Here is a 27,175-nt window from a genome sequence, read left to right as displayed (position 1 = left end):
AGAATGTGTTTTAATGTGTCCCATGCATGCAGACCTGTATGGTACACTGTCGTTATATCATATGTTCTAGTGCTGTGTTCTTGTACCATGTCTGCTAAAGGGCCTACGCTTTTATCTATTTAACACGTGCGCACACACACTCACTCACACAAGCACACACAGTTCTCAGTCTCTGTCCCCCATAGAACTCAACTGTCCAGCGGTCGTGTATGATTGTGACGACCTGGGCAGTGAAAAAGCATTGAAAATTAAAAAAAATCAACCTCTTAAATGTGCTATAAATTTACTTATAATCACATCTCTCATCATATCTGTCCTGTTTGCCTCTGCATAAATTGTGTTATTTTGGCTTTTGTAGATTCAAACAGTATATAATGATGATTACAGGTAATTGTAATTAAGCGTTGGTACTGGCAGTAGTATTTTTGACGACACACTGAAATCTTCATGTAGAATTATTCTCAGTGCATCAGTTGGTCACAGTCGGTAGGATTTATGGGACACTGAATACGAGCGATTCAATTCTAATATTGCATGAAACGGGTTGCCTGTTGACTGGCAGCAGACAACACATCAGCTCCCATTTAAATATTGTTGCCAGCAGTGACGTGGCAGTTGACTTCAAAGAGAATTCCCCAGTGACTGAGGTCAACTTAATTTCATATCATGTGCAAAACATAATATGTTCATTACTGTGATAGAATATTCAACAATATGGTAGAAAGTCAGTAATTGTTACTTTTGACACAACTTTGTGAAAATCATATGCATAGTTCTATGGGAGGGATTCAGGCCTGAAACGTGGGTAGCACTGTTAAGTTTCTCTATTGTTAGAGCTCTGACAACATTGTTTTGTCGCTCAAGTTATTTAGCTAAAAACACAAGAACCAACAAAAGCCATCACTATAAGATGTAGTTCACTAACAATACAGTATGTTCTATGCTGATTGGATACAATACAGTATGTTCTATGCTGATTGGCTATCTAGTCACTAGTACGTTCTACTGCTATAGCGATACAAGAGAAACTTAAAAGAGTGACCCAGTTTGGTTCATAAATTGCACACGGCCCAAGAATAGAGCACACTCTCATATAGTTTTAGTAATATTTTCGAGAACCTCTTGTGACATATATATAATTCATACTATCAAAACAAGGCATAATACAATACTAATCACAACACTGTAAAATCAGCTACCTCTATGAAACAAGGACATCGACAGCTTTGAAAGTAGAAAAAGACACATTCACTCTACTAAACTCACAACTGTTCTCAACTGCTCACACATAAACGGTAGAATGCATTTTGCCCTCTTGATGAACAAAGACCTCTGAACGGAATGTCGAAGAGAAACACTGGCCGAGGAAAAATGAAGACATGTAATCGTTTTTATATATATAATTTATATAATAATAGATCAACTCTAGCTACTCAGCTGAGCTCTAAAGAGTTAGTGCTTGAGTTTTATGGCTTTAGTCTTTATCTTATTCACCTATCTGAATACACGTACACATATCGTATAATAAACACAGTAAAAGACACACAGCTGTGAAAAGGGGTTTCGGGTCATTTAAATAGAACTCGGAATAAAAGTCAAAATAAAGGAAAAGGGGGAAGAAGGGATTCCAAGCCATTTTGCGTAGAGTGGAATGAGATCGCTCGTATCTGAGCTGTTCTGCACCTATCTATGGAAATGCATTAGATATAAAGGTAAGTAAGGTCCAATAGTCTTCATACTGGGTCCCCATGTCAGTATTAGCAAATACTACACCTACAATCCACGTATAGATCATAGAATTAGTCAGTCATCTTCTGATTAAAAGTACACTGAATTTGCTATTAGAAGGTTGTCATCTAATAGACTTGGAGACACCCCCCCCATCCCAAATATTGAAAATAAAAAATACATTAAAAATACATTAAAAAAAACCAATAGTAATAAAAGGCAGGTATTTGGAAAGAAGTCAAACGTTGGCCTTCAGATAAATAATGAAACAAAATGTATAATAGATCAATGGTATTTACCAAATAAAATTCCAGATCACAAGGAGTTAGATAGCAAGCATGCGGCTACATTTTCATCCTACATGAACTCACACACAGTACTGGACGACACACTTTGCGTAAGAATTTCAGGCGTGGAAAGGTTGTTATTAGTAATAGTACTCTAATATAGCATGACATTCTCTCCAATGACCCTCATGGAAAATAAATACACATTTTGTTTCGTTTAGAAAATATACAGTGCATCTTATTTCCTTCGTTTGTGTTATTAAAATGACAAATGACACCCATTTACGTACACAAGATATTTTTGCTTGGTCTCTAAAACATGCTCTTATGTACAGTATTTTTGTATAAACATGCAGTATCAACATGTATGTACTATGTGTGTATAGGCAAAACTACACACCAATGGGCCGCTTGATTGCTTGCATGTTGTCTTTTCTTTAGTGTTGCTTTATCAACAGAAGAAGAAAATAGATTTACGCGAGATGAAGAGCACAAGTTTGAACATAACCTCTGTTGGGCATAACAAAAAAATCAATAATTAAATCAGGTTTCCAACAGAGAAAAGGATACATCAGCCAACATTCATTAAATTCCAGAAAGCTTCAATATGTTGTGAAACTGTAAAGGTCTGACTGTACTTTGATGTACGCTGGCGTTGCATTTGCTTGCACACGATCACGTAGTAGTGCTGTTGCTATTCTGTGACGCGGCACCGTGCTGCTTTTGGGGCACGTTGGCGCTCGCAGGCAGCTGGTCGTTTGAATTACCAATTAATCGTCCTACATGAGCTGAGACGTAACCAATCGATTGGAGGTTGATGAATTTGGCCGCGAGCGACAGCTCGAGCTGTGATTTAGTCATGAGACAATGTTCGTCCTCAAATTTGATCTCCAGCAGAATATTAATTCACAGACGTGCTCTGAACCAATTACGTTCTGTGAAGGCGCTGCTGGAGGAGCGGCGTTCGATTTGAAACGCCGCTATCAGAAACGCTTCTATTAGAAGAGTCCGTTATGGGGCGACTTGTCCGGCGTGTGTCGCATGTGCCACGAAAAATTCAAGCTCACATTTCATCACAAAAACCACATAGATCAGAGGAGCACAGAACATAATGATACCCAGTAGTGCAATTAAATTCAGCTGTTTGGTAATCTGTGTATAAAATACACGTGGATCAGTGCCTTCTTCCAGACCATATCCTTGCAATCAAAGTGAGAAACGTTAATATCCAACCAATCAAAATATACACACACACACACACACACACACACACACACACACACACACACACACAAACACACTCACTCACTCTATGCTAAACACATGAACCAAATAAAATACAAAAATCAACCAACCAAAAATGCTTTCATATACAATGCACTCTCTTGCTCTTTTTTTCCACCAGCAATTATTCCTAAAACAAATAATTAAAGCTCTGGTTTCTGAGAGTAGTTAAACACAACAGTTGGATTTAAAGTGCTTGAGGAATAAAAGAGTTTTGAAGTTCAATCAAATAAAGACAGAGAGAAAGAGAGAGATAATTAAAAAAGAAACAAAGAAGAGGAAAACAAAAGAACGAACGAAATGAAGAGAAGAGAAGAGAACAACACCGCTAATTGGAAAGGCGTCCCTGGTAGTTGAAAATTGCTTATTTTGTTACTTGGAAGGCTTGTCTCCTTTATGACTGTAAGACGGTTATAGGGATTCCTTTGAAGTAATACCCTTATTGTGAGTCCATGACTGATGGCAGTAGCACTGAACGAGTGAGATATAGATTCAGAGGCGTTGGAAGGGGGAAGGTGGTAGATTGCAGGCAGCACACGACATCAGTCTCGTATCAGACCCGCGGTTAGAATACCTTGCTTTTCTGTTGACAGCACGGGGCCATGATGACAAGACAAAGCCTTTTTGCACGGTAAAAAATACGACTCCGTTTTCTCTGACGACACAAACACCGTTTTCCTCCTGGGTTTACCATTTCGTGGATAAACTTAATACTAGTCATGAGCCTTATGGAGTATTTCGAATAATAATAACAACCCGTTTAGAAAAAAAGGCATGGAGTTTCAGTTTTTTTCTCAGTTTTCCTGAGATTATGGATGGAAGATTATAACCAATTAATAAAAAGGCAGTGTGTTTGTGGGTAACTGGATATGTGCCTATCCCTACTCGCTACCCAAACTCTAGGAATGTACTTCAAACTAACAGAATCATCTAGTATGATAATTGGCAGGTGTGGAAAATGGTGCACAATAAATACACCTAAGGAATGGACCTGCTTGTGTTATTCCTCTATCATATGGCAGTATAAAGCATTTTATTATTATTATTATTATTATTAATATTAAGCATTATTCTAAGCAAACTGTGTCACTAAAAAGGGGAAGGGAGGGGTGAGAAGTACAACACGAGTGAAGGTATGTTTTATCCCCTCTATCACCGGACGCCCACACAGTCTAACTCTGTATTCTTCTGAATGTAGCCACAACCCCAATACAAAAATATATCTAAAGGAAATCAACGGAGTATCTGTCCATCCTGTAGCTTGTCTTCTTCTTTTTTCAATGACATGATTTAATATAACATGATGCTTTTCTTTTTTAAACCCTATTTTCCATCATGTCAAATGTATGTATCTTTTGCATGGTGGTGGGAGGGAGGGTGGGTGGGTGGGTTAGGGAGGTATGGGGGAGTGTAGAGTTGATAGATGTGTTTTGGCGTTCTTTTTGGAATATACACTGATACTGTATGCGGGGAGCCAGAGGGAATGAGGAGGAGAATGCATGGTGGGGGCGCGTGGGAGAAGACGTTTACTTCTTGGCAGCCAGGGCCGCCAGAGCTTGGTCTACTTCCTCCTCCGGCATCAGTGGATGCCACTGGGCGATGGGGCGACGGGGGTTGGCCAGCATGTCGGACCAGTGCTTCAGCCCCGCCCCCGTGGACCTGCTTCCCACCAAGATCTTCCCGATGGCGTCGTTCTTGCCGATCTTGTCGTAATCCAGCACTGTGATCACAGCTTGGATTTTCTGGGGGAAGGGGGGGGATGAGAGAGACAGAGCGGGAGAGACAGAGAGAGCGTTTGCAACGAGGCCCAAACTCCCATGAAGATCATCGGCAGATCCTAGCAGCTTTGCACGAATTACTGTAGTCGAATGTCTTTTTTTACCTGCATTTGGTCGATAGGAATCTCAAAGCTGAACGACTCGTTGTAGTAAGGATTCAAAGTGTTCTTCTTCACCGTGGTCTTCTTCTTCTTCAGCCTCTTGCCGTTCTGCAGCAGGTTGATTTTCACGTAGGGATCTGAAAACAGGATCCAAGGGAGACATCATTCAGAGGGTGAAGTGCCGCCGCGGGCGGCTCGTCGTTCAGCTTGCACATGCATGTTCATGTCGGTTGTGATGCCGCAGTACACCAGCAGATGGGGCTGATGATGCAAGCGGGGGTGGGGGAGGTGAAGCTGCTGCATGGTGAGAGTCTATGGTGAGAGTACTGCAGCGTCAGCACGTGAGCAGAGCAGGTCAGAGCAAATAGCTGTGCTCACAGGCACGCTGCACGCTGCTTTACACGTTGCAGTGTCCCTTTTACGCATCCAAATCTCACATTATGATCAACAAACTGCCCCCCCGCCCCCCCCAAAAAGGAAAACACTGACATCCTGCATAATTCCATACACATAATCCAAATAGCTTGACAGCGTAGGAATCCCAGTGGTAACTGTGTCACAGTCAGTTTAGCCTGAGGCTGTCTGACGCTTCACATCAGTGTGCAGTATTATACCTGACAGTCCGCCCACGTCCATTTTCTTCAGGTTCTTGGCTTCCAGAATGCAGATGGTGAGCTTGCCGGCAGTGGGCACGTAACGCAGGGAGATGCAAATGTCGCCCAGCTTCTCCGGCTGTGTGAGGGACAGCAGGTGCAGAGGAAGTTAATGCAGGACTGATCGACTGAAGCACAACTTGTGTGTCCTTGTTCGGACGTGGACGAGACAAGGCCATGATGCAAACACAAGCTGTATCGTGACTGTCTGCATGAAATGATAAATACGCCCTCAACACATGAATCTAAAAGATTAACAAAATAATGGGAGCAGAAAATGTTTTAAAGTACGTGTACTCTTTTCAGAATAAAAAAAATAATAATAATGTATGAGACCAAGAGTAGTGTGGCTCTTAGTTTTTAAGATGGGTCTCCCATATAATGTAGGGACCAAGTTGTTTTGCGGTTTAATGGTTTCTCATGTTCTGGTGTGCTGAATAAACCTGGCCGCATGACTAAAGACAAAAAATCACGCGATTGGCTAGAGGACAGGAAGTACGTCCATTCGCCCCTCGAGTCTCATCAGTTAATAGCCGCAGTCGTCACCTTGTACTTGTCTGATCTGGGTAATTTATCATTGCTCTCTGTCATCAGCGCACTACGTCATCGGAGTAAATTGTCGAAGTCGCTCTACATGGACGAAGAGTATTTTGAATACTCGTTGACAGTTTGCTCTCTGATGAAACGTATTTAAAACACAAACATAGTCTTCTTTACACATGACATTATTACGACTAATACGTGCACATTATATATAGACCATTATTATGATTCACCGTGTGACTCTTACCTCTTCTTGATCCGCACTGTCCAGGTCTCGCCACTCCTCGATTGGCTTCGCCAGATCAAGGGTGTTCAAGGGGATTTTAATATCCCCGATGATATCGTGTTTGGAGAAGCGATCAAAGTCATAGACTGACATGATCAGAGTCTTCCCACCCATCTCTTGGAAGGGAATCTGGAAAACAGCAAACCAGATCTCATTAACGACCTTTGCTCTCAGCAAACCGTATTTTTAGCTTATAGGTCAGACTCTGTTGAGACTGTTCAGATGGTGACACACTATACACTCAGGGCACACCTCAGACATTGTTTTTTAATAGCTTATGGGAGTAAATGAACTATACAGCAATATTGGTTGTGGCTTTGGCCTGGAGCTCAAAGGCATGGGTCTATACCGCCTGCCTTAATAAGGTGCTGTTTCAGCAAAACTGCCCCGTTGAAACGTTGAAAGTCGTTCTGATTCTTTTCTCATTATACCGCTGTGTCAGCGAGGCAGGGGTGGACTTCTCCTTCTGACGAGATTGCCTATCACTTTCTCCTTGGCGGACACCTTCACGGTGTCTGCTGCAGCTCCTTATCGTCGGTGGGCAGAAGTGTCGTTATTGATTTTAGAAAAAATAAAATCACACCCGGGTGTTGAAGTGAGCGGTGCGGGAAGGAGCGGTCATCTGAGAAATATATTGTAATATAAAAGCAGGTTACACCGCGCCTGGCTGGCTCACTGTGGCCTGCAGCCTCAGAGCAGGCAACCGGCGCACGGTTCCCCCTCCCCCCTCCCCCGGGCAGGCAGCCGCTTCCCGGCCGGAGAGAGAGAGCGAGCCATGAGCCGTGACCAGGACATCGTGAATAGCGATATTCCTGGAATGCGGAGTTATGATGAGCCAATTACATGGGCTTTGGATCTACATTAATCTAAGATATTGACACTTTTTTGGGGTCATTTTTGCATGCTTATTTGGTATTAACATTTCTGGTGGGCTGAGAATCATGTGTGCCTCCTTTGAGTTCCGTGCTGTTTTATTTATTTATTTGATTTTGATTTGCACACAATAAAAACAGAAACAGATAAAAAAAAATGCAAAGAGGAAAATAATGTGCAGGTAGAGACAAGAAACCCTGGCAGGGCTCATTCAGGTTCTCTACCTCAGAAAAGCAAATAATATCTCCACCTTCTTTTCAGCTGTGGCTGACAGACATGATCTCAGTTATACGTATGGAGAGACTCAGGTTCCAGAGGACAAATTCTTTAAGGAAATTTTTTGTTATTTGGGACCCGTTCCTGACCTATTTCGATCAGGCTAAAAGCGGTATTTGAGTTTCTTTTTTTTATCGTTTTGTAAGCACATTTTCTATGACTAGTAGCACCATTTTGTAACATTGTAATGTCGAATGTATGTATATATGTTTTTTCTTTTCTTTTCTTTTTTCCTGTTCTTGTTTTGTTTTCTTTATGTTCTGAAAAAGAAAAAGAAAAAAAGAATAATAATAAAGTAGACAACAGAAACAAGAAGGAAACAAGAAAACAAATAGACAAAGCAAAGAAAATCAACAGTAAAAAAATAAGAAAAGCAATCAAAATAAGTGAGTAGACAGACAGTTAAGATGTCAATGTGAGGTGTATTTGTGATGTACGAGGACTGTGATTCTAAGTTTGGATTTAAATTCAATTACGGTAGTTAAGAGATGATGCGTGTTTGGCAATATTGATATATGTGTTCCATAATATGGCACCTCTGCAGCGTATTGAAAATTGGTTATTGGTATTATCTGAATGTCTTGTATTATGTGTACCGGTATGTATGTTAGAATTTAGCTGGAAGTATAACCTACACGGTGCAGGGAGAGAGTTTACCTTGAAGACAAAAGTCTCGTTGAAGACAGGATTGAGTGTTTTCTTGTGAACCTTGGTGTCAAACTTCTTCTTCTTGTCGGGGAGAACGAAGACCTTGACGTAGGGGTCAGAGGTGCCACCGCTGTCCATGGAGAGCAGGTCTGCTGCTTGCAGGATTCCCACCGTCAGCTAGGGGAGGTCAAGAGGTACACACTAAATCAGTCCAGGATCAGCTCATTACACCTTTTGTTCTTTTCACCATATCACACCACAAAAGAAGTATAACCAAGATAACCAAAACAATAAAGTTTGGGTTATATAACAACAGCTCAGCATTGGAGTAGAAAAACAGAATCAAGTTGTTTGAAATCCTTCAGTGTTTCCCTGATTCGTGAGCAAAATGATGCTCAACAAAGCCACACCAGGCCAACATGTGATGCTTATAGAGACACTGCATGAAATAGGCCACGCCCATCACGGGGGGGAAAGCTCTCCATTTACTTCCATACACCAGTGTCATTTTCCTTGAATTAAACATAGCTAACAGCTGTTGTGTGGTGGGCTGCGCAGACAACAAATGTAAAAGAAATGGCCAATTAAAGTTTTTTTGTACTCCCGAGCAAAACAAGGAAGCCGTTGAGAATTGGCGAGAAGAGAAATGTGGATCTAGCTGTCAAGGAAGTAAGTTGGAGTGTTCATCTTCCGTATATATGATCTTTGTGTGCAACACGTGGCATAGGAGAACGCCAGGATTGGGGGGAGTTTTTGTTTCGCCCCGTTTTGGGCATGGTTTCTGAATGATGACGTGTTCCGCAGTGTCTCTATATGAGTGGCAAAATACTGAAAGTCTTTGCTTCAACTTTGATCAAACTTATTTTGAGGAAATGGGGGAAAAAAAGTCGCAGCATGATGATGTCCTTGGAATTTGGCTCAGCTAAAGTAATAGAAGAAATGGCTATTCGCTCAAAGCTGAATATGTTTTGGTGAAGTGCAGTTCGGGGACGAATCCTTTTAATCCGATGAAAAATACGAGCGGACAGGATTCAATGCTGGCGACACAACAAGCGCACCTTGTTCTCCTGGAAGTCGTAGTCGATGGAGTACTGAAGCTTCCCCAGCTTCTCCTTCTCCTTCACTTCTTCCTCCTTCTCATCTCCGGTCAGCCCCATCTCGGCGTCATCTTCGTCGTCGTCATCGTCCTGTTGTTTCTGGAATGACAGGAGGGGGGCGAGCAGCAGAGCAGAGCGAGGAGTGAGAGGATGCGGGTGGTGTGCTGCTGCACACGCAGCCTCTAAGCCATCAGCAGGCAGGTTAGTCACACAGCACCTACCTGGGCCCACTTACCCCCCCACCCCACCCCGCGCTTACCCAGGTGTTACTAGTGCAATCTGCTCATCGATGACCACTGTTGCAACCTGACTTGATTTCACTATTTCTTGGGTGACACCATTTGCTGTTTCCCATGAGCGTTTATATGTTACATACTGCTAACATCAGAAACGAGGGAATTTCCCTTGGCACTTCAATATGTTCTAGAAATGTCATCTCAATAAAACCCCTTATGTTTGTTTTTTTAAATGCAATGACTGGAGAGAGAGAGAGAAAGAGAAAGAAAAACAGAACAAGAATGAAATCAGTTAACATTGTACTTCCAACACATGTCAGCTCAAGAGAAGCAGTGTCCTTCAATGGCTCGAGCTCTTCTGCTAAGAGGCCTGAGGGAAGAGAGCTGGTCGAACCTCATGCTGATACCATCACACCTCTGACACAGTGGTCCTCTGACACTTTCCTCCAACGGCTGCGAGACAAATACTCCGGGCCAGTATCCTCCGATCACACATGCTGTCCCGACTGATGATGTAAGCTTTTGTGACAATACTGGCTCTTGTTTAGCTCCTCTGACGAGAATCATAATGTCAAAAACACTGTCTGTAGCGTTGACAGGCTGTTGTTGTGAAGAGCTGAATTAGTGGAGGATTCCACAGTTCCCTAAGAGTCGTTGGATGAATTAACATTCCCCACCAAATACAATATCGATATATATCAATATCAAAAAAGGCCCTTTTTTTAATGTGGCCTGTTGTGACTCCACACTAGAGCAAAATTCTGCCATTTACTAAAAACGATCTATGAGCTGGTGAAGGACTTGCTGAAGATGAATCAAGTCGCATACCATAATCAGTCATGCCTTGCCTTTACATCGCACCCAATAACCTTTTTCAGCCTTTCATCTCTTTAGAGACAGTCGTGACCAATCGAGTGGGAGCAATTTGCTCAGATTACAGACATCAATCATCAATCAGTTATGATGCTGGATAATATCTCAGGTTGGCCTACTTTCCTATGGCTGTCTTCTTGAAATAACATTGATGTCTTCGTAAGATTGGAGCGGCCAGCTACTCACTGTTGAGCTGGAAGAGGAATAGGGCACACATACACACACAAATAATACACACATTCACACACACACACACACACGTGGGTGCACGTGCACGGCGCGTGCACACACTCCCGCCCACACGCCCCCACACACACACACACGCAATTGCTTACATGCAGGCTCTCATGCATGCTTAAAAAACCCACTCTCTCCCTCTCACACGAACATTCTCACACATTTGCAAAGCACACCATCATCCGTATTTGTGGCATTCTCCATCTTTGTCGTGGTAGATGCTTCTCATTCAAAGCATGCCAGGCCCCACAATGCAGGATTCAAGAAATCACGTCTTTCTGATAGCAAAAAATGTGCATGAATTACCTTATCGTTTCTGAAGATAAAAGTTCTGCTTTGATGTTTCTAAAAACTTGGCTTTTTGTTGTCAGGCCTAAAAAAAATGACCGCACATGAAATGTGTGCTGTAAGTGAAATGTATACATCAATGGGAGATCATGCTATATATTGTAAAATTTCCAGTTTTTCCTCAAACTTCCAGTGGGGGTTCAAAGATAAAGACATGGGTATGCCTGAATGTATGCCCGGTGGTCAGCCCCGTGGATCAATTTGTGAGCTCATGAGGTGTTACTAATTAATTAATTAATGAAATCTGCTGTAAAACAGCCCAAATGGTTGTAACATAGATTTTAGATTGACGGAAATGAGGTCTCCGAAAGATCAACCGCGGTTGACTGCGCCTGTGGGCAGACATTCTGGCCCACCATTTCTCTTGAGTGACGCCCACGTGCTTCAGGGAGAGAGGGAGTCATCGGCTGTCAGCTAGCTAACATGTCAGCAGCATGGGTCATCCAGGAACGTTACTCTCAAGTCAAGTTGTGGCCATTCAATGGTACCTACTGCAAGGGCAAGTTGGTCTTTGTCAAGCGAGAGCCAAAGTGGAACGTCACTTCCTGCTTCAGCACTGTACCAGAGATTTTCATCTGCCATTTATTTTCCCATAGACATTTCGTAAAATGCTTATAAAAAATAGTTTTACTTGTTCAAACCAAAATGGTACAGATATATTTAGAAACAGGAGAGATCGCGTAACATTTCACTCGGACCAAAACGTTAAAAAAAAATGCCGGTTTAAAGAAAATATTTTTTCAATCTTTTTCTTTTTAGTTTTGGTCCGAGTGAAATGTTCTATGGTCTCTCCCGATTCTAAATATAGCTGAACCGTTTGGTTTGACGAAGTAAAATGGGAAAATAAATTGCAGAAGAAAATCTCTGGTACAGTGCTGAAGCAGGAAGTGACGTTCCACTTTGCCTCTCTATAGATATAAACAGCTTTATCTGTCATGGAACTCTGAGCATGTTTGCACAAGTGGAAATGTGTGAATTCCAAATCAAAATCAACAATGCATTATCTTTTGAGAGTAAATTGTAATTGTCACTTACTTAAGATTATAAATTTGACTTGAACGAATTAAGAGTTTTTAATTCTGTGCACGATTACCATAAAGTCCGATTGTGGTGGAAACATGATCAAAGTTCTCAATTAGGTAAAGTCTTACCTATTATTTGACAAATATCCAACCTCACGCCTTGCACATGCAAGTTAGTGATCTCTAGTGAGTTGCTGAGTGCACTCGTCATTCAAAGGCTGAGTTTCATTTCAAACCATAATACATTTTGCACTTTTACAGGTCTTTGCTCTGCTGTTTGGCCAACATTGCAACCTCGGGATACTCAAGACACGGCAGTTGGTGCGGCATAACAGTTCAGTGGATTTTGCGAAGCAGCTTAAAAAACGCTCCCATAGATCCTCAAGCACCCGCAGCACCTAAGCTTGCAAGACTAAGGAAGCCATAGCACTCATTGTCATCAATGCAAACCAATCCCCTCCAAGCCCAGCCCAACCCCCACAACCCCCCCCCCCCCCCCTGCCCTGGCTCTGCGCTTACACAGAGCGGCCAGAGAGGGGCGCCGCGTGCTATCAGACCTACCGTAGGCACAGAAGTCCACCACAGTCAAGATACACGGAGCACACATAAGACACAAAGCAGGAAGGAGGAGAGCAGAGAGAAAGGAAGAGATTGAACTCACAGCAGACACCAAAAAAGAAGGGTAATCACAGAAAATGCAGTCAGCTAACACTGTGGGGCGCGGGGAAAATGACAGAGACAATCCTCTCCTCGTTAGCACAATCACATCTCTGCAAGAAGGGCGTCGTCTTTTCACGGACTCTGCCTTTTACATGCATTAAAGTGGGAAGTCGTCAAATCATCCAAATGTGTACGTAAAGAGTAAACCCCTCATTGTCATTACACTATGAGGGATTAGAGGCCAAAAGCAAAGCCACTGTACAAATTTACCAAATTTTCATAATGACCCTTAACGACTGGATGAGAGATAATTGGGATGAATAAATATGGGTCGTGTCATTTTCCACCCAATTCCCAAAAGCACACGAGAAGAGAGAGAGGCAACACTAACATTGATGACAAATACATTAACCCATTGATACCTGATGCAGCATTTGCGTGTATATCCCTCATTTGTGTGCGTATCCCTTAAGACACACAGAGAGAGTAGCAGTATTCACACCTTTAAGGGGCTGTTAAAGTCATGGCTCAATGTCTCCTGTGTTTGCTTTATTTGTATTGCATACCTGAATTGAAAGTCTGTACTGCACACCTGAATTGGAAAGTTAAATGCCTCCTTCATGTACAGTATATGTATGTCTCCTCTCCTCTTTACCCCATATGTACTGTATGTATATGTCACTTACATCGTATCCCTGTCAGTTGCCCTATGTATGCACACATTTTTCTATTTCTTCTTGTTTTAAACTTTTTGTACCTTACCTCTACCTGTCGAGGGACTACGGATGGAAATTAGCTAAGGCTATAATCCAGCACATTTACATGCAAATGTTCATTAATGTTGCACTGTCCCTGAAATAAATAAATAAATAAATGAAAAAAGACCACGAACCGCGTCACATGGTTTGCGGTCTTAAAGGGATACACACTCAAATGCTGCATCAGGTATCAATGGGTTAAGTAAGAACAGAACACATTGTGTGGGAACCCGTTGAGAATTCACTGACAGGGTTAGGTAGCCAGCAGAAGGAAAAACAGCCTGCAATAATGATCTGTTGTAATCTAACATCTTGTTTAGCAGTGTGATGCATTTCATATTATAATACTGCTAGAATATGTCACTACTGGTCCAAATGATCTTATGTGTTTCTCCTGATTCAAAAATAATGTCACCATTAGCATTCTATCTGATTTTGGGATACAAGGAGAAGGTTATAGGTTGCTGTTGTATAATAATGGTTGAATTCTACAGATGAAACGTGACTCACTACAGTTAACGTGTAAGGTGGTTAAGTGTGAATCAGGTGGCTCCGCCATGACGCCACCCCCCATGATGGAACATACCTCTCCCCCTTTCAGGTTTGTCATCCCCATGTCACCCTTCCCCTTCTTGCCCTTCTTGTTCTTCTTCTTCTTGCAGCAGCATTTCTTGATGATGCAGAAGCAGCACGTCAGGATGAGTAAAGCAGCGACCACGGCGATGGCGATGATGGCCCAGGACGGCACTGAGGAGAAGATGTATAGATACATGCATACACACTCAAAAGAACAAAGAGACAAATGTTTTATTTTTATTTTTTTCCACCGATTTTTTTATCCCCCATTAGTGCTAATTTAAATTTTATTAATCCTGGTTGCTGCTCCACCCTCTGCTGATCTGGGGAGAGCCGAAACTGGCTCCATGCTTCCTCCGAGACATGGGCAGTTAGCCAGCCGCTTCTTTTCACCTGACAGAGGAAGCTTCACCGGTAGGACATAGCACGTGGGAGGATCACGCTATTCCAACGAGTTCCCCTCCCCTCCGAACAGGCGCCCCAAACGACCAGAGGAGGCACCACTTCAGCGACCAGGATATCGCATGTTTTTGGTGAGGGGTTCCTATGTGAAGGAAACCCCCAGGGGGCACGGGGATAACATGCAAACACCACACAGAAAGGCCCTTTTTGACGACCCCACCCGGGCGGCGGGCACTCGAGGACATGCGGACGGGCACGCACTCCTTCAGCGCTCACAGCGTCCCAGGTGGGAATCGAACCCAGGGCCTTCTAATGTAGCTGTGAGGCGACAGCGCTTACCACTGCGCCACCGCGCCCCCCCCAAACGGTTTGACATTTTGACCGGCCAATCATTTGCCCTCGTGGATATCGTGTCCTGGGCCAAATATATTTACTAAGGTGCTAGGTTAGGAATTAGATTGTGTGAAAATTAGATTTGTCGCCATTAGGAAGGGCAGCCCGTGATCAATACTCAATAAAGACATTATGAGGCCGTCAATGCCTGCAGGGAAAGGAGAACATCTAATTCCAAAAGCATCGTTTAGAGTCAAATCAATGAGAAGTTGGTTGATCGGGAGACGGGTTTGGCTTCTGTCCGCTACTCACGTGGGATCTTGTCAATTTCGTTCAGGAACTTGTTTTTGATCTCGTCGAAGGCGTCGTTTTTGTTGACCGCCTCGGTGGAGTTGTCGGTGGAGATCGACGCGACGGGGGCTGCAGTCACCGTCAAGGCACTGGCCCCTGTCGGCTCTGGAGCTACCATGGCCTCCGGTTTCTTCTTGAACAAATTCCACTTCCCCATTTAGGCTGCACACACAGTCCCTGAAAACACAACACAGTACGGGTGTCAAAGCCAACTAACGTCAGGGAGCAGATCATGCCCTGACTAGTCTCGCTCGCCAGACTCCCCCAGCAAAGGTATGCACCTGTGAGTATTCCATCAGTACTAGCTTGTTATTTCTACACTTGTACATTACAGTATGTATTCCACTTGTGTGCGAGAACAATGTCAGGATTGACTCATTCCGCATTAGCAAATGTTCTTGTATTGGGGGTATTTGGGGCAGAAAATCATGACAAAGTGGATCAAAGTATGCCATGTGTTACAAACAGGGAGTTACGGTAATTATTGCAACTATTCAAAATGGCTGTGCAAGAGACAATGAATTGGCATAACACTAATAATACAATTGCGCTTTGGGATATTCTAAAACTAAAATATCCTTAATGTTGTAGATACATTACATTTTGCAGAATAGGATGTCCGCACACACAAAAATCTCATACTGTAGATGTCTTAACATTAAAATGAAATGTAGAAGTCAAGTCTGTACTCACAGATTTGACACAAAACAATAAAAAAAAATGATTTTCCCAAAACTTTAAACCGTTTGCTGTGACCTGAACTGTCATTAAATAAAGAAATAAAGAAATAAATAAAGTCAGACGTTAACAGAGTGGAGCCGAGTTTTTCTCTGGTCGACCTTGGAGGATGAGAGTTTATTAGAAGCTTCATAATGCCACTAATAAACCCCAGCTGAACAAGCATTCTCAAATTCACATCATAAATTGTAGATAGCAGATACAATCTGTCATTTCATTGGTCAGAGATCGACCTCCCCCCATCTCACGAGGAAACATTAGCTAAGGTGTTGTGTTCAAAAGATCAGGATATTTCTCAATGCCCCCAGACACTACTTTGGCGAACATCTCAGACTCTCTGGCGTTCGCTTGACATTTCTTGGAGCTTCTTGAAGACTGATTCATCTGCAGGTCACAGTGCAGCCCTCTCTACTCCACAGTTTCCCTCTCTCGCTGGACTCGCACAAGCCAGCCACTAGGGGAGATTCAAACATTTCTCCACATGCTGCCCTTCCCAATCCACCTGTTATTGTTTTGCTACTCCTGAGCTTGGGTTTGTTGCTTTCCTCTCAGTGGAAACACAGACCAGAGCAATGTATGATTCTTGATACAGGAAAATAGAAATGAATAGTAAACACACATTGGCCACCATTATAGTTGGGTAATATATATATATACATGTGCACCATGGGATACATATAGAAAAAATATACGACATGGAGTTGGGAGTATCTCCATAAAGCTACATGTTACGGTTGATTAAACTGAATTAAAATGTGTTTTTAAATAGAGCTATTATAAGATTAGCACCCAAATCAAACAGGGAACGCCGCCATTCTGATCATCTATTCTACAGTGACCACTAACTCCACTTTGTAAACAATAATCAAGGAGGAGCATGGGAATCCTAGACTCCTCAGACTCTATCCGCGTCGCTCCGCTCGCCAAACGCCTGGGAGCCGAGATGGGAATCCTGACATAACGTACAATTCAAGGGCAGTTACCTTTAATATTGTCCCGGAAACCGATTCTTAACCGATTCTTAAGAATGTTTTATATGGAGAAGAATCCATAAAAAACCTGTGATTGAAGTATGGCACACCAGCTGAAACGCTGATTATGTTGTCGCTCGTTTTTTATGCTCGCCAGAAGGCTAAGCCATCTACATCTGCTGATATCGACTGTCATATTTTGAAGGGGTCCTTCTTGTCTGTGCTAGGAACTGAAAAACAACAACACAGGAAATCGCAGATCTGCAGCCAAATGGCTGTTGGGTTTTGTTTATAAGAAAATAGAACATGTTTTTGCTGTACACAAATATAGCTCATTTAGACCCTGGTTTAAACGTCTTCAGTACCATGAATATAAACTAGAAAAGATGGTAAAGGTTGAGATTTGACTCACAGAAAGCCAGGCAGTAAACAAGTTGGAAGTCTCTGGCAACAGATGATGAAAGTAAGTTCAATCTTAACGTTTCAACTAACCAAAACGTACTTAGGACTTTTTCCTCTCAGAGTTGCCACTTTGATTCTATTGTGTTAAGTTATCTATCTGGGGCCATATTACAGAAACCTCCTATCTTAAGTCTTAAGTTAGGATAGGACTACCGTAGTCAAAGTGCAGCACGTCAGTCGGGTCCAGCATGAGCCTTTCGGCAAATAAGTTGCGCCTGTTGACATTTTGTAGGTTTTGTTAATGTAATAAAAGCACATCCATAATGTTAGATTCAAATTAGCAAAACACTAAACAGCCTAACTAAAAAAAAAGATCCAGTTGAATTTAGGATAGCCTAGCGGGTATCTTAAAAGTTAGGAGAGCTTTTTTTAAGATTTGGGGAAGTTAGGATGCTTCTGTAATACACTTTTCCTATCTTAAATTAGGATAGGAATATTGACTTAAAGGATGGGTTTTCCGTGGGGAATATGAATATATATTAAATCTCACGCCCCTAAGGTTTTCGAATCCGTTGAAATTTTTGAAATTGGATATTCACTGCCAGAGATATCAAGCATCTCTCACATATTTTTTGGGCCAGCCGACGCGTTTCGCGTCATCTGGCCTAAGTCCGCCTTGCGGAAGTCGTGCACCTATGAACTACAACTGTTGTTGGCCATGGTCCCGCCTCTAGAGGTCCTCCACGCCCCTTCAGAGGCCTTGACCAAAACAAAAACGCAGCCATCTTGTCAACCGCCTAGCCTGCTGTAGCTAATATTAGCTTCCCATAGTTCCTTGCAAAGAGACCATTATCTCGGGAACGGAAGCACTAATCGACACGGGACTGGCGGCATTGGAAAGCTCGTCAAATTTTACATCTAGTAGTAGGTGGGTTGAAGTAACGAAATCAACGCTGAGCAATGTACCCGTTTTTACACATTTTTACAGAAAATAGTTACAACATCAGATGCGCGTAACTCCTACGAAAATGCCTTAAAATGCATGAAATTTTTTTTATGAAGACATCTCCCGACATATATACTACCGTTTACATTTGGTGCAATTTGGAGGCAATTGATTTTCGATTTATTTTCGATTTATTTCTTCTTCTCTCCATGTCTTCTCTCCATGTCTTCTTCTTCTTTGAGTTTTATGGCGGTTGGCAAACATATATGTGCATTACCGCCACCTACTGGAGTTTGATATCAGCCAAACGCCTGAGGGGTGGGCATGGAAACGAAGGCCACGCGAGCCCAGTGCATTGTGGGAAATGTAGTATTTCGAGTCCCCGCACCCCCCCCCCCCACCACCCCCCCCCCCCCCCACACACAGAGTGGATTTCTGGTGATATCTCAGGCTGTAAACAACCAATTTCAAAAATTTCAACGGATTCTAAAACCTTAGGGGCGTGAGATTTAATATATATTCATATTCCCCACGGAAAACCCGGCCTTTAAGTACTGTTCAATCTGCAATTTTCCTAAATCAGGCCCTAACTCTAATTACCATGGTTACCACACACAGTTAAGTTAGGAAGTTTCTGTAATACGGCCCCAGGACTCTATTGTCTCTCTCAGTCAGCTGAGGTGAAGTCCTGGCTCTGTAGTTCATAGAAGACATTCATCTTTGGTGATTGGCAATGATATGTTCTAAATCATGTTTTAGTACCTTATTAGACGAAGCATTATGTAAGCTATAGGAACATTACTTTTGTTTTTACTAATGAGGTCCATTTTTAGTACCTTATTAGACTAACTAGACTATTATGTAAGCTATAGCAGTGTTTTTCAACCACTCGCCCGCGGCACACCAGTGAGCCGTGAGGTGTGCCATGGGAAATTGTCCAACTTCGCTTAATTAGTCCATAAAAACGAAAGATGAATCTTAATTGAATTGAATTCATACGGCTCTTGTTAAGCGCTACCGCCACCCACAGGCAGAGAAGACAACACATATCGTGATATTACGATATCCAAAATCTAAGATATCTAGTCTCATATCACAATCATTATATCGATATAATATTGATACAGTATATTGCCCAGCCCTGACAGACAGACAGACAGACAGACAGACAGACAGACAGACAGACAGACAGACAGACAGACAGACAAATAAACTATAAATAAACTTACAAGGTGACCTGTAACCCCTTAGGAATATAACAAAAGTCTAGACATGGTCAGATAAATTCCAGATTGTATTTTAAAAGTACACTTGAATCGCTTAATTTAAACATAATAATTAAGTTGTACTTTTGGGTTGGCAAAAAATGCTTAAGTATTATTAAAAAAAAGTAATCCTACCCTAATGAAGGTTGCAGTGGTGTGCAGTAGTGCTAAGCATATGCCCCATTTATTTTCTATGGGGGGAGGCAAAGTAACTTGATCTTCGTTTGGTCAAATCCGGAAGAGAATGTTATATTACAGAGGTTTCACTTGCTGGTCCCACTCTTAATGCTGATTCACTGACAATGCAGGAAATGCATAGAAAGGCAAAACACCTTTGGGAATTCAACTCAGCTGATGGTTGAATCCTCTGCCTCCGAGTCCTAACAATCAACCCAATTCCGGCGGTGAGCAGGCGTTCCAAGAACTTATCAGCAAAATGATCGATTTAGACAGTTTACATCTGACTGAATCTGCCCTTTACAGTGATTCCAACACATTTCATAGGATCGAGAAGCAGTTCTGATGATGTTAAGATACTTTACCAACAATTTTGTATGGGCGATGATAAGCACGTATCAGCGTGTATCACAAGTGTTGTGTTTGGAAACAGTCGCGTACTTGAGTCAGCGGTGTCTGATCGGGATGAGAGTGAAAGACCACTGCCACTCTCGAGTGCCGTTTCCACAGACCAAACAACTGTCCAATCAGAGAGCTCTTATCAAGTGCTGTTTCCACAGGCCAAACAACTGTCCAATCAGAGAGCTCTTATCAAGTGCTGTTTCCACAGGCCAAACAACTGTCCAATCAGAGAGCTCTTATCGGCTCCAGAAATCACACTGTGACAACTGCAGCTGGGGGCAGCCGGGCGACGGAGTGCAGAGTGATTGGGCGAGAGCTCTGATTCACAAAGCAAGAGAAAGATGACAAACATAACCAGAGGAGACTTCTCTTGTCGGTTTTATTAAAGCCGTTGTGATTTGTGCAAACAAAAAGAATTCCTCATTTCTCAAGTGCCAATTCTCTGGGGGCAGTGCCAGGGATCCTTGTCTCTATTTATTGCCACATATAAATTATTCAAATTGAGGCTGACAGCAGGAAGGATAAGCTTATATTATTCAGGGGCCAGGACCAGCTATGTCTTCAAATAACGTGTGTCGGCTGCGATGTAGGCCGACATCACAAAACGACATCGTGACAATATACTCAGACGGTCATGGTATTGCATGCTTTGCTTTGTCTGTGGTATTGATGAAATGATATAGAGAGGCAAAGTGACAGCCTACTTCCTGCTTCAGCACTGTACCAGAGATTTTCATCCGCCATTTATTTTCCCATAGACATTTGGTAAAATGCTTATAAAAATAGATGTACTTGTTCAAACCAAACGGTTCAGATATATTTAGAATCAGGAGAGACCACGTAACATTTCACTCGGATCACATTGTGGTCCGAGTGAAATGTTCTATGGTCTCTCCCGATTCTAAATATATCTGAACCGTTTGGTTTGACCAAGAACTCGCAAGAACGAGATCGCGATCATGCCAGAAATCCATCTTGCCATGCTGCCAGATATGCGTTTGACGCGACTCCACCAGTGGCGGAACCAATCAGAGTTCTAGGAAGGAGGAGGCGGTCCTAAGTGGTTGAAGTTAGGCCGTGATAGACGGTGATAGACAGATGGTTCATCCAATCACCTGTCAAGTCTTTTTTTTCTCTCAAATGCCTGCCCCTTTTTAACTGGTTTCCAAGATCGAGTTCCGAGATGGTTTTGTGAAACAAACCATCTGGCGGCGTCAGGTTAGTGTTGCTCACCAAAACAGAAAATTGATGTAAACAGGCTCATGGCATCACTTTCTCTACTCATTCATCATAATCATACTCAGTCTTGGGCGGTAATATGTTGCATATGTATTACTTTTCCATTACTGTAATATACATTATTACTTTCCTTAGTATCGACTAGTGTAACGGATTATAATAAAAAAAAATGGTAATATTACAGTCACTAATCCAACTAGCTTCAAGTCACTGCATTACTTTCTCCAGTGCTGGCTCAGTCAGTGCTGGCACAGTCAGCGCTAAAACAAAGTGTGGACTCCACACTTCGTCGTAGCGCACCGCTGCGCTGACTCAGGTTAATGTCGCGCGGCTATTTGAGACACAAACCTGTCGTGCAAAGATGTACATTCCATATTGATGGAATGTGTCGGCGCTTGTTTAAAGATGTTGCAGATTTTACAACTTGCGTTATTAAAAACAGACACTGTTCAAAAGATTGTGTCTCGTCTCGTCATCACTTTGGTGAGCCAGGTGTGCTCTTCATCGAGCAGGTAACTTTTACGGCTTCATTGCGCTTACGATTGGGCCTATTAATAGTCACACGTACGTACGCACATGCAAAGTCTGAATTTTGATGAGAAACGACTAGCCTACCAATTTTGTGGGGTGTAAAAATATATATATAACAAGTAGTGTAACAAATTGCTGTTGGCAGGGTTTTGAAAAGGGTAACGAGTAATTGGAAAATATATTACATATTTTGAGTAACGAGCCCGACACTGATCATACTCATAATCATATTACAGTAGATATTGGGACAACCTTCCTGGGACAACAGTGTCAGTCAGGACATCCTAGCTTTATGAGCATGTCTCCCCCTGTTTGTCCCTCATAACCGCTCAGGTCAGGCAAAATTAAATTAACATTCATGGATGTGTGCTGGAGCACTTTATGTCTGCTGCTCCGAGGCGACAGCGAGGAGGGACGCAGAGGACAGGGAGTTACACTCTGGTTTTATGAGCAGCCATTAGCCCTGCTTCATAGCCAGCTCTCAACACTCACTCCTCCTGGCAAATAAATTCTACACGCTCTTTCCCTGTGAAGGATGCAACCTTTATCCTTCTGAAACGGCCTCCTAAAATGTGCGTGTGTGTGTGTGTGTGTGTGTGTGTGTGTGTGTGTGTGTGTGTGTGTGTGAAAACATGAAGTGCAGATAGATACAGTAGATAGATAGATAGATAGATGATAGATAGATAGACAGACTGATAGAGATCGATCGATCAAATATACAGATAGATAGATATTGATTGATCAAATAGATAGATAGTAGATAGATAGACAGATATAGATAGATAGATAGATAGATAGATAGATAGATAGATAGATATAGATAGATAATATAGGTAGATAGATAGATAGATAGACAGATATAGATAGATAGATAGATAGATAGATATAGATACAGATAGATAGATATATAGATATATAGAGAGATAGATAGATATATAGATAGATAGATAGATAGATAGATATAGATACAGATAGATATATAGATATATAGATAGAGAGATAGATCGATAGATAGATAGATGATAGATAGATATATAGATAGTAGATAGATAGATACAGATAGATAGATAGATAGATAGATAGATAGATAGATAGATGATAGATAGATGGATAGATGGATAGATAGATAAATAGATAAATAGATAGAGAGATAGATAGATAGATAGAGAGATAGAGAGATAGATAGATAGATAGATAGATAGATAGATAGATAGATAGATAGATAGATAGATATAGCAGTTGCTTATGAAAGCTCTGAGTCAGGTTCTATAATGGCTATAATCCTCCATTACTGAGAGCTAGTGGGAGTAATCAGGTTCAGCCTCTGAGCTGCAGGCTCCCCGTGTGCATCTCATCTCCATAGCGTTTGAGTCATCAGTATAAGTTAGGAGGGAAAATGGCTCAGCTGCGTACGTGGCCCTGCAGCAAGCCCGCCCGGCTATGGCTGTGATCCGGCCCTTATCACTAAACACACTGCACCGTGTTGGATGGGGATCAAGCACTCGCACAAACAGTTTACTAACGCTGCAGTCAAACAGTACTAACGCTGCAGTCGCACGGAAATCAACCGTGGTAAATAAAGGTTAAATGTGTCTCTTAAACTCGACCAGCTGGGGCCTGTGAAGATGAGGGCACATGGCTTGCGGAGGAGTCGTGCCCATACACTGGAATAGTCGATTTGCGGGAGAGCGAGAATGAAAGGCAAACGAGGAGAGGTTGTAGCTTCTGAGGGGAACGTGGTGTGCTTATTTCATTTGGAAAGGTTCAATAATAATAAAGCTGAATTGACTACAAACGTCGTTTCAAATGTATCATAGCCCACGGCTACGTTTGCTTTCGTAGTAGTGGGAGTAAAGCTGATCATTCAGTGTTTACATTTGGTTGAGATCTGAGTGCCATTCACACATTTTAAAGTGCATGAAGAAATACAATGATGTAAACAATATCGGGGGCATCTTTCTGATTTTGTGCAGCCCCCTTTTTTTTTTTTTTTTGCAAAATATATTCTCGCATAAACGAGCACACAGATTGATTTACTGCATCAGATGTTGTCTTCATCCTGAAGGATTATCTACGCCAGAGACAAATGCCGGTCATTTAGAAATGCCCAAATATGCCTAGAGGCTAAGCAGTCTTAATTAGCCAGATCCTGTCAAACAGGAAAAGAGAGCGCACTCTCTCTCAGACCAAACACACACATTGCAGTATCGAGTTGCAGGGTCATATCAGAGACATTTAATATAGAGTAGAGACACCCCAACTTCCAGTCACTTCCTGTTATCTGTGCCACAGAGGTTTCGCCACTGCCACGCCCACTTAGGAGACTGGTGAGCCAACGAAGTTTCATACCATTGACAAGACAGCCAATGGCAAGTTGATGACCACGCCCATTTTGGAGACCGGAAGAGTACAATTTCTTATTATTGGCGGGTGTCTCCATCTATTAAAGGTCTCTGGTCATTTTATGCGATGACCCACTGACCAATGACCATATAGACCAGGGATGGGCAACTTTGACGATAGAGAGGGCCACACAAAAAATTCCTCGCTACCATAGGGCCAGATTGTGACCGTGCACTTCCACCAGTAGCCTACTGTAACACCATCACTCCCAATTATAGCCACTAATTTGATGAAAAGGACTGGTAATCAAAGTTTATTATACCAACATTTATATTTTTCATATTCAAATTTAGTAATTCTTCCATTCAGATGACACCAGAAACTTTGATCTAGCTTTAAAACAGCCTGCTACAGCAATTTGATGGGGTATATCACCCAAATATGTCATATTAATCACTAATCAGATTAGTAATGTTGCATGTGCAAACTATAGTTTGTTACAATAGCATTAGCTCAAATGTTAACGTTGTGGATGGACAATGCTAACGCCATTAGCGCCTTGTTCTGGGTTGTACAATGGTTGTACAGTAAAATAAAAACAGATTTTGGTGGTCTAACCTAACCTAACCAAAAACATCCGCCTTGTGTAGAGGGATTTGAACCTGGGGCCCCGGTCTCTCTGACATTGGCCTGGGGGCTTCTGGGAAACACTGTTGAGAGTTATGACAATTTTACGGGAAAGACGGGCCGTTGTCCTCTCAGAGATGAGACATCGGATGTTGTTTTAATATTGTTGATGTGATATTGGTACATGATTTCCAAAACTGACTAATTATGAAAGCCAGATGCAAAAGCCCACCCGGGGACAGGAACCAGAGCAAGGTCAATATGACCTTGCTGGATGTGAGAGGCTGCGAATAGTAGCGTGTTTTGGCTGTCTGATTAGCCTATAAAATGTCAACAAAGTGTTGAAGGGACAGCACTACCTGTATTCATCTCTTCTTCTCTCTGCTTCCACACACTCTGTCCCGTCCACTGTAACTTCCGCAACTTGGAATAAACCACAGCTGAGAAACCTCAACCACGCTTGACTTCATCTTTCATTCCATCTTTCATTTGTTATTTGATCTTATTTCTATCACAAGAATCTGACCATTGAATACCTATTGAATGCACAATATTTAAAAGGGATATTACAGGAGGCTCCAGCCGGCCTTGTCTGCCCTCAGACCAATTTCTCCTCAAGCCGAAAGACATTTTCCTTCTACACTTGTAAAAAAAAAAAAAAAAAAAAAAAAAAAAGACCCAGGGGCCACACACTGAGTGAGGTCGGGGGCCGCCAGTTGCCCACCCCCGATATGGAGTGACATCCTCCCTGACGACGGGATAGTCCAGCCTGCAGGTAAAAGCAGCTCCATATCCAGGCTTTGCTGGGTTTAATAAGGGGCTCATTAGCACCCGAGACAATTCCAACCGCAAACAACCTTAGGAGAGCGAGCTAAAGTTCATGCAGCTGTTTCATTACACAACATCAACAACAAGTCCCCCCAACAACAAGAATTAATTAAACTACAGCCAGACGGCCAAGTCCTTTCTTTTCCCCTGGCCCTGACAACATGCACCACTACCTATTCCCACAGCTGTCTGCCAGTGGCCAATCTATATTAATGTGTGTATTCGCGCATGTGTGCGTGCATGTGTGCGTGTGTGTGTGTGTGTGTGTGTTTGAATATAAATGTACATGATTTGTTCTGGTTCATCATACGTCGAATTAAATCCAGGGTTAAATAAATACCTTACTACTCATTTTCAAAATGGCCACTTCGTGTGAGCGGAGAATTGGTCACGGGAGCATGTTGGATGTGGCTTGGGGCAATTGTCAGGAGCACTGGGGCGGCAAATGAAGTATTGAATATTAGGCATTGTGAAAAGGTTGCTGTCAAAGGACACAGCAGCGATGGCTGCTCGGCTTGTCGTCGGGGGACAGCTCTGACTAACTAAACATTAACCAGGGTCTGAGAGGATGCACACAGCAATCTGAATAATGTGGCCCCGATGTAGCGTACGCATCCAACCCCCCACCGAGGCCCTGTGCCATCTGTGACATTACCAGGGTAATGTTGTGAGTGGGCGGTGTGTTCAGCCTCCAGCTGAAGCTGAACTAGCGTGCATCCTGTTACAGCTCCGTATGCAAGTGGAGAGATTTGTTTTCTTTACAAGACAGAGATATTAATTTGATCACGGTGGTGGTGGAGCGAGCCCCCCCCCCCTCCTGTCAGGACGTCCCGATCACTGCCCATCTTACACACACCTCTTCAGGCTCCACCTGCTGGGCCCTTCTTCAACTAACATCCTTCTTCTTCTTCTTCTTCTTCTTCTAAAAATCCAACTAATGCTACGTATTCCTTCTTAAAACTACTTTCGACAAATGCTACGCCATTTCCTTACAGAAGTCTTAGCTGACATACACAGACCCTGGGTTCCCAAACTGGGGTATGTGTACCCCTAGGGGCACATGGAGGTACTACAGGGGGTACTTGAGAGAAAGGGGAAAATGTAAAAATGTAAGAATAAATCATGAAAATACATGGAATGTTCAAATGAATCTGCTCAGGAGGTACTATTGCAACTCTTTCACTCCATTTATTATTTTGTAATGTTATATTCTTCAAAAGGTGGGTCATTGCATCATATGATATGCTATTATTTTCTCTTGTCGTTTTCTCAGACAAATGTTGTATTCGGGTAAAGGGGGACGGGTACTTGGATTGAGAAATCAGGGAAAGGGGGTACTGAAGCCAAAAACGTTTG

At 42.5% G+C, this 27,175-nt stretch overlaps 1 protein-coding gene across 1 annotated transcript; it reads right to left on the bottom strand.

Annotated features, from left to right (window-relative positions):
- Nucleotides 1-4,825: 4,825 nt before the first annotated feature.
- LOC310780368 (synaptotagmin-2-like) lies at nt 4,826-15,507 on the bottom strand (the record flags this gene model as incomplete). The annotated part of the gene is made up of 8 exons (XM_083640946.1): nt 4,826-5,041; nt 5,182-5,315; nt 5,793-5,910; nt 6,622-6,789; nt 8,467-8,634; nt 9,516-9,653; nt 14,275-14,435; nt 15,312-15,507. 8 exons carry the CDS (start codon nt 15,505-15,507, stop codon nt 4,826-4,828), a joined length of 1,299 nt encoding a protein of 432 aa, XP_083497072.1.
- Nucleotides 15,508-27,175: the final 11,668 nt, after the last annotated feature.

Source organism: Poromitra crassiceps (assembly GCF_964638095.1).
Source record: "Poromitra crassiceps genome assembly, chromosome: 8".
NCBI lineage: Eukaryota > Metazoa > Chordata > Actinopteri > Beryciformes > Melamphaidae > Poromitra > Poromitra crassiceps.
The sequence above is the reverse complement of the archived record's forward strand: the minus strand, read 5'-3'. Positions and strand labels throughout refer to the sequence as shown.